This window comes from Homarus americanus, unplaced genomic scaffold (assembly GCF_018991925.1).
Source record: "Homarus americanus isolate GMGI-L3 unplaced genomic scaffold, GMGI_Hamer_2.0 scaffold52320, whole genome shotgun sequence".
NCBI lineage: Eukaryota > Metazoa > Arthropoda > Malacostraca > Decapoda > Nephropidae > Homarus > Homarus americanus.
Window position 1 is genome coordinate 17,892 of NW_024712633.1, and position 8,022 is coordinate 25,913.

Below are 8,022 nucleotides of genomic sequence, written 5' to 3' on the forward strand. Positions count from 1 at the left end.
CTGCTGCCTGTGTCTCCTGTGCTGTCTCCTGCTGCCTGTCTCCTGTTGCCTGCCTCCCCTGTCGCCTGCCTCCTGTTTGTCTCCTGCTGCCTGTCTCTGCTGCCTGTCTCTGCCTGTCTCCTGCTCCTGTCTCTTGCCTGTCTCCTGTTGCCCCTGTCTCTGTTGCCTGTCTCCTGCCCCTCCTGTGCTCTGTTGCCTGTTGCCTGTCCTGTTGCCTGTCTCCTGTTGCCTGTCTCATTGCCTGTCTCTGCCCCTGTCTCTCTCCCCTGTTGCCTGTCTCCTGTTTGCTCTCCTTGCTCTCCTGCCTGTCTCCCTTCCTTTCTCCTGCTCCTGTGTCACTTTGCTTGCTCTCCTGTTGCCCTGTCTCCTGTTGCCTGTCTCCTGTTGCCTGCCTCCTGTTGCCTGTCTCCTGTTGCCTGTCTCCTGTTGCCTGCCTCCTGTTGCCTGTCTCCTGTTGCCCTGCCTCCTGTTGCCTGTCTCCTGTTGCCTGTCTCCTGTTGCCCTGTCTCTGCTGCCTGTCTCTGTTGCCTGCCTCTGTGCCTGTCTCTGTTGCTTCCTGTGCCTGTCTCCTGTGTACCTGTCTCCTGTTGCCTGTCTCCTGCTGCCTGTTGCCTCCCAGCCTGTCTCCTTGCTGCCTGTCTCATGCTGCCTTGCCTCCCTGTCGCCTGTTTCATGTGTCTCCTGCTGCCTGTCTCCTGTTGCCTCCTGTTGCCTGTCTCCCCTTGCCTGTCCTGTTGCCTGTCTCCTGCCCGTCTCCTGCTGCCTGTCTCCTGTTGCCCTGTCTCCTGCTGCCTGTCTCCTGTTGCCTGCCTCCTGTTGCCCCTGCCTCCTGTCGCCTGTCTCATGCTGACCGTCTCCTGCTGCCTGTCTCTTGTTGCCTGTCTCCTTTGACCGTCTCCTGCTGCCTGTCTCTGTTGCCTGTCTCATGCCCACTCTCTGTCCTGTCTCCTGTTGCCTGTCTCCCTGCCTGTCTCCCATCTCCCTGTTGCCTGCCTCCTGCCTGTCATGCCATCTCCTGCTGCCTGTCTCTTGTTGCCTGTCTCATGCTGACCGTCTCTGCTGCCTGTCTCTTGTTGCCTGTCTCATGCTACGTCTCCTGTTGCCTGTCTCCTGTTGCCTCTCTCCTGTGCCTGTCTCATGCTGTCTCCTGCCTGTCTCTTGTTGCCTCTGCTGTGTCTCCTGTTGCCTGTCTCCTGTTGCCTGTCTCTCCTTTGACCGTCTCCTGCCTGTCTCTCTTGTTGCCTGTCTCATGCTGCACGTCTCCTGTTGCCTGTCTCCTGTTTGCCTGTCTCATGCTGCCCGTCTCCTGTTGCCTGTCTCATGCTGACCGTCTCCTGCCTGTCTCTTGTTGCCTGTCTCATGCTGACCATCTCTGTTGCCTGTCTCCTGTTGCCTGTCTCATGCTGCCTGTCTCTTGTCTCCCATCCTCCTGTTCCCTGCCTCCTGTCGCCTGTCTCATGTCCTGTTGTCTCCTGTTGCCTGTCTCCCATGCTGCCTGTCTCTTGTTCTTGCCTGTCATGCTGACCGTCTCCTGTTGCTCTCCTGTTGCCTGTCTCATGCCTCCTGCTGCCTCTTGTTGCCTGTCTCATGCTGCGTCTCCTGTTGCCTGTCTCCTGTTTGTGTCTCTGTTGCCTGTCTCATGCTGACCGTCTCCTGCTGCCTGTCTCTTGTTGCCTGTCTCATGCTGACCGTCTCCTGCTGTCTCCTGTTGCCTGTCTCATGCTGCCTGTCTCTTGTTTGCCTGTCTCATGCTGACCGTCTCCTGTTGCCTGCCTCCTGTCGCCTGTCTCATGCTGACCGTCTCCTGCTGCCTGTCTCTGTCGCTTGTCTCTTGTTGCCTGTCTCATGCCTTGCCTCCTGTCGCCTGTCTCATGCTGCCTGTCTCTTGTCCTTACCTCTTGTTGCCTGTCTCATGCTGCACGTGTTGCCTGTCTCATGCCTGTGCCTGTCTCATGCCCGTCTCCTGTTGCCTGTCCTTGTTGCCTGTCTCATGCTGCCCTGCCTCCTGTGCCTGTGCCACTCCTTGCCTCCTGTTGCCTGTCCTGCTGTTTCCATAACTTACATCATAACCTTGCCTCCTGTTTGTGCGTGTCATAACAGCGCCAGCATCGCTACCGCGCCATCTGTTGAGCGCAGTCATAACGCGCGCTAGCAGCGCCGCGTCGCCAGCACGCCAGCATCGCGTTTGCCGCGATGTCGTAACGCGCCAGCATTCGCAATTTGCGCGCATCATCGCAACGCGGCATCGCCAGTTGCAGCGCATATCGCAAGCGCCAGTTTCGCCAGCAGCGCCAGCATCGCGACCGCGCGCGCATCGCCGTTGCCTCAATGTCATAACCGCGCGCATCATAGCAGCACGCTCATGTTTGCGCAATGTCATAACAGCGCCAATGTCGCGCAGCGCAATCATCGCCAGCAGCATGATGTCGCGCGCACGCGCCGTGTCATGTTTTGCGCATCGCCAGCAGCGCAATGTCGCCGTTGCGCCGCATCGTAACGGCATAGCATCGCCGATTTTGGCGCAGTGTCGCAACGGCATGTCGTGCGCACGCGCCTGTCATGTTGGCGCCGATATCTCGCGCCCAGCGCGATGTCGGCGCGGCGCGATGTCGCCGTTTTGTATCTCGCGGCAGCGCGATGTCGTTGGCATGGCATCGCCAGCGCGCCAGCATCGCGTTTCATCATAACGCGCAATGTCATTTTTGCGCCATATCATGTTGCGCAATGTCATAACGCGCCAATGTCGCCACGCGCAATGTCATAACCTTATGTCGTAACGCGCTGTCTCCTTTTGCGCCTTAACGCGCAATGTCCTGTTTGCCTGCCTGCTTAGCTCTCCTGTTGCCTGTCTCATAACGCATCGGCAGCGCAATGTCGGCACGCGCAATGTCTAACGCGCAATGTCGGCACTCGCGTGTCGCGCGCAATGTCGCTGCCAATCTCCTGTTGCCCGCAATGTCATAACGCGCCAATGTCGCCCGCTGTCTCGCGCATTCGCCTGCGCGCAATGTCCTGTTTGGCGCATAACGCTCCCGTCGCGCGCCGCGCTCACTGCGCGCCTGTCGCCTGCTGCGCCAATGTCATTTTTCGCGCCATGTCGCATTTGGGCGCTCATAACCCAGCGCGATGTCGCCGTTTGGCGCAATGTCGCCTGCCTCCATGTCTCCGCGCAGCATCATGTACGCCTCGCTCCTGTTGCCGCCTAATTGCTTGGCCCGGCTTCCTGCTGCCTGCCTCCTGTTGCCTGCCTCCTGTTGCCGCACTCCTGTTTGCCTGTGTTGCCTGCTGCCTGCTCCTTTTGCCTGCCTCCTGTTGCCTGCCTCCTGTTGCCTGCCTCCTGTTGCCTGCCTCCTGTTGCCTTGCTCCTGCCTCTCCTGTTGCCCTTGTCCTGCTGCCTGTCCTGCTGCCCGCCTCCTGTTGCCTGTCTCCTGTTGCCCGCCTCCTGTTGCCTGCCTCTGCCCCTTGCCTCCTGTTGCCTGTCCTCCTGCTGACTGTCCTTGCTGCCTGTTCTGTGCCTGTCTCCTGCACCTGCTCCTGCCTTGCTGTCTCCTGCTGCCTGTCTCCTGATGCCCCACCTCCTGTTGCCTGTCTCCTGTTGCCCGCCTCCTGTTGCCCTTCCCTCCTGCCTCCTGTTGCCTGTCTCCTGCTGCCCGTCTCCTGCTGCCTGTCTCAGTGCGCCGTGTCCTGCTGCCTGTCTCCTGCTGCGCGTGTCTCCTGGGTGCCGTGTCTGATTCGCGCTGTCTCCTGCTGGGCCGTGTCTCCTTGCTCTTCTCCTGCGCATGTCTCGTGTTGCGCGCTCTTGGTTTGCGCTGTCTCAGCTGGGACGTGTCTCCCTGCTGCCTGTGTCATGATGCGCTGTCTCCGCTTGCGCTGTCTCGCGTGTTGCAGTGCGTCATGCGTGTCTGGCCTCCTGTGTGCGCTGTGTCATGCTGAATGTCTCTGCGCTATGTTTGTTGCGCTGTCGTGCGGGACCGGTCTCATGCGCGTGTCTCGCTGTGCGCTGTCTCCTGCTTGGGTTCTGTCGTCATGTTGCGTGCCTCCTGTTTGGCCGTGCTCCGTGCGCGTCCAGGTCTCTGCTCGCGCATTGTCTCTTTTTGCGCGCAATGGTGGACTGTATGTTGCCTGCTCTGTGCGTGCGCATGTCTACTGCGCGCTGTCTCGGTTGCATGCGCTCCTGTTTGGCATGACATCGCTTTGCGCCTGCTCTTGTTTGCCTGTATCATGCTGCATAGTCATTGCCTGTCTCGTGCTGACCGTCTCCTGCTGCCCTCTCCTGCTGCCTGCCTCCTGTTGCCTGCCTCCTGCTGCCTGCCTCTGTTGCCTCTCCTGTTGCCTGCCCTCCGCCTGCTTGTTGCCTGCCTCTCTTGCGCCTCCTGCTGCCTGCCTCCTCCTGTTGCCTGCCTCCTGCTGCCTCTGCTGCCTGTCTCCCATCTCCTGCTGCCTCCTGTGCCTGCCTCCTCCTGCCTCCTGTTGCCTGCCTCCTGTTGCCCTCCTGTTGCCCGCCTCCTGTTGCCCCGCCTCATGCTGCCCCTGCTGCCTGCCTCCTTGCCTTGCTTTGTAACAGTAAGTGAAACATGGTGACTGCAGCCCATAGTGTGTGTTGAGAGATGATGATGATATGCTGATGGTGGTGATGATGGTGGTGGTGATGGTGATGATGGTGATGACGATGATGGTGGTGATGATGGTGGTGGTGATGGTGGTGATTGTGATGATGATGGTGCTGATGGTGATGATGGTGATGATGATGATGGTGGTGATAATGGTGGTGGTGATATTGTGATTGTGATGATGGTGGTGGTGATGGTGATGATGGTGATGACGATGATGATGATGATGCTGATGGTGGTGGGATGATGGTGGTGGTGATGGTGGTGATTGTGATGACGATGGTGATGATGGTGATGATGATGGTGGTGATGATGGTGGTGGTGATGGTGGTGATTGTGATGACGATGGTGATGATGGTGATGATGGTGCTGATGCTGATTTTGGTGGTGATGATGATGATGGTGATGATGCTGATGGTGGTGGTGATGGTGGTGATTGTGATGACGATGATGATGATGGTGCTGATGGTGATGATGGTGGGGTTGTGATGATGATGATGCTGATGGTGGTGATGATGGTGGTGGTGATGGGTGATGATGGTGATGACGATGATGGTGGTGATGATGGTGGTGGTGATGGTGGTGATGGTGATGATGGTGATGACGATGATGATGATGATGGTGGTGATGATGGTGGTGGTGATGGTGATGATGGTGATGACGATGATGATGATGATGGTGGTGATGATGGTGGTGGTGATGGTGGTGATTGTGATGATGATGATGCTGATGGTGGTGATGATGGTGGTGGTGATGGTGATGGTGATGACGATGATGATGATGATGGTGGTGGTGGTGATGACGATGATGATGATGATGGTGGTGGTGGTGGTGATGGTGATGATGGTGATGGTGGTGATGATGGTGGTGGTGATGGTGGTGATTGTGATGATGATGATGCTGATGGTGGTGATGATGGTGGTGGTGATGGTGGTGATTGTGATGACGATGGTGATGATGGTGATGATGGTGCTGATGGTGGTGATGGTGGTGATGATGATGACGATGGTGCTGATGGTGATGTTGGTGCTGATGCTGATGGTGGTGGTGATGGTGGTGATTGTGATGACGATGATGATGATGATGGTGGTGGTGGTGATGGTGGTGATTGTGATGATGATGATGCTGATGGTGGTGATGATGGTGGTGGTGATGGTGGTGATTGTGATGACGATGGTGATGATGGTGATGATGGTGTGATGGTGGTGATGGTGGTGATGATGATGACGATGGTGATGATGGTGATGATGGTGGTGGTGATGGTGGTGATTGTGATGATGATGATGGTGGTGATGGTGGTGATTGTGATGATGATGGTGATGGTGATGATGGTGATGAAGATGATGATGCTGATGGTGCTGATGGTGGTGATTGTGATGGTGGTGATGATGATGGTGATGATGGTGATGAAGATGATGATGCTGATGGTGCTGATGGTGGTGATTGTGATGATGGTGGTGATGATGGTGGTGATGATGGTGGTGATGGTGATGATGGTGGTGATGGTGGTGATGATGATGATGGTGGTGGTGATTGTGATGATGGTGGTGATGGTGGTGATGGTGGTGATGGTGGTGATGATGGTGAGGATGGTGATGATGGTGATGATGCTGATGGTGATGATTGTGATGGTGGTGGTGATGGTGGTGGTGATGATGGTGGTGATGCTGATGATGGTGGCGATGATGGTGATGATGGTGGTGTTGGTGATGATGGTGGTGATGATGGTTGTGATGGTGATGATGGTGGTGATAGTGACGATGGTGATGCTGGTGGTGCTGGTGATGGTCATGATGGTGGTGATGGTGATAATGGTGGTGATGGTGGTGATGATGGTGGTGATGATGGTGATGGTGATGATGGTGATGGTGATGATGGTGATGGTTGTGATGATGATGATGATGATGATGATAATGGTGGTGATGGTAATGATGATGGTGATGGTGGTGGTGTGTGATGATGGTGATGATGATGGTGGTGATGGTGATGATGGTGATGATGGTGATAGTAATGGTGATGGCGGTGGTGATAATGGTGATGATGGTGGTGATGGTGATGATGGTGGTGATGGTGATGATGGTGATGATGGTGGTGATGGTGATGATGGTGGTGATGGTGATGATGGTGGTGATGATGATGGTCGGGATGGTGATGATGGTGGTGATGATGAATGGTCGTGATGGTGATGGTGGTAGTGATGATGGTGATGATGGTGGTGATGGTGATGATGGTGATGGTGGTGGTCATAATGGTCAGTGATGATGGTGATGATGGTGATAGTGATGATGGTGATGATGGGTGGTGATGATGGTGATGGTGATGGTGATGATGATGGTGATAATGGTGATGATGATGATGGTAGTGGTGGTGATGATGATGGTAGTGATGGTGATGATGATGTGGGGTGATGGTGATAATGGTGATGGTGATGATGATGACGATTACTAGGGCCGGCTGGGTGCCTCCTTCACTAGGGCCAGCTGGGTGCCTCCTTCACTAGGGCCGGCTGGGTGCCTCCTTCACTAGGGCCGCTGGGTGCCTCCTTCACTAGGGCCAGCTGGGTGCCTCCTTCACTAGGGCCAGCTGGGTGCCTCCTTCACTAGGGCCAGCTGGGTGCCTCCTTCACTAGGGCGCTAGGTGCCTGCCTCCTTCACTAGGGCAGCTGGGTGCCTCCTTCACTAGGGCCGGCTGGGTGCCTCCTTCACTAGGGCCCTGGGTGCCTCCTTCACTAAGGCCAGCTGGGTGCCTCCTTCACTAGGGCCGGCTGGGTGCCTCCTTCACTAGGGCCCTGGTGCCTCCTTCACTAGGCCCGGTGCCTCCTTCACTAGGGGCCAGCTGGGTGCCTCCTTCACTAGAGGCAACTGGGGCCTCCTTCACTAGGGCCGGCTGGGTGCCTCCTTCACTACAGGCCAGCTGGTGCCTCCTTCACTAGGTCAGCTGGGTGCCTCCTTCACTAGGGCCTGCGGGCCTCCTTCCTAAGGGCCAGCTGGGTGCCTCCTTCTAGGGTCAGCTGGGTGCCTTCCTCCTTCACTAGGGCCAGCTGGGTGCCTCCTTCACTAGGGCAGCTGGGTGCCTCCTTCACTAGGGCAGCTGGGTGCCTCCTTCACTAGGGACCCGTGGGTGCCTCCTTCACTAGGGTCGGCTGGGTGCCTCCTTCACTAGGGTCGGCTGGGTGCCTCCTTCACTAGGTCGGCTCAGGGGCCTCCCTTCACTAAGGCCGGCTGGGTGCCTCCTTCACTAGGGCCAGCTGGGTGCCTCCTTCACTAGGCCGGCTGGGTGCCTCCTTCACTAGGGGCCAGCTGGGTGCCTCCCTTCACTAGGGCCGGCTGGGTGCCTCCCTTCACTAGGGCCGGCTGGGCCTCCCTTCACTAGGGGCCAGCTGGGTGCCTCCTTCACCAGGGGCCAGCTGGGT

General features: G+C 57.0%; 2 protein-coding genes across 2 annotated transcripts; both read right to left on the reverse strand.

The window, feature by feature from the left end:
* Nucleotides 1–234: 234 nt before the first annotated feature.
* LOC121863926 (U1 small nuclear ribonucleoprotein 70 kDa-like) lies at nucleotides 235–927 on the reverse strand. The gene has a single exon (XM_042362819.1). It carries the CDS (start codon nucleotides 925–927, stop codon nucleotides 235–237), a length of 693 nt encoding a protein of 230 aa, XP_042218753.1.
* A 2,275-nt stretch (nucleotides 928–3,202) lies between these two features.
* LOC121863942 (putative carbonic anhydrase 2) lies at nucleotides 3,203–3,781 on the reverse strand. Its single transcript, XM_042362821.1, has one exon. It carries the CDS (start codon nucleotides 3,779–3,781, stop codon nucleotides 3,203–3,205), a length of 579 nt encoding a protein of 192 aa, XP_042218755.1.
* Nucleotides 3,782–8,022: the final 4,241 nt, after the last annotated feature.

Bases quoted from the DNA above. Each gene is read 5' to 3' on its own strand.
- LOC121863926 (XM_042362819.1), bottom strand. From the start codon at position 927: ATGAGACAGGCAACAGAGACAGGCAGCAGGAGACGGTCAAAGGAGACA.
- LOC121863942 (XM_042362821.1), bottom strand. From the start codon at position 3,781: ATGCGCAGGAGAAGAGCAAGGAGACACGGCCCAGCAGGAGACAGCGCG.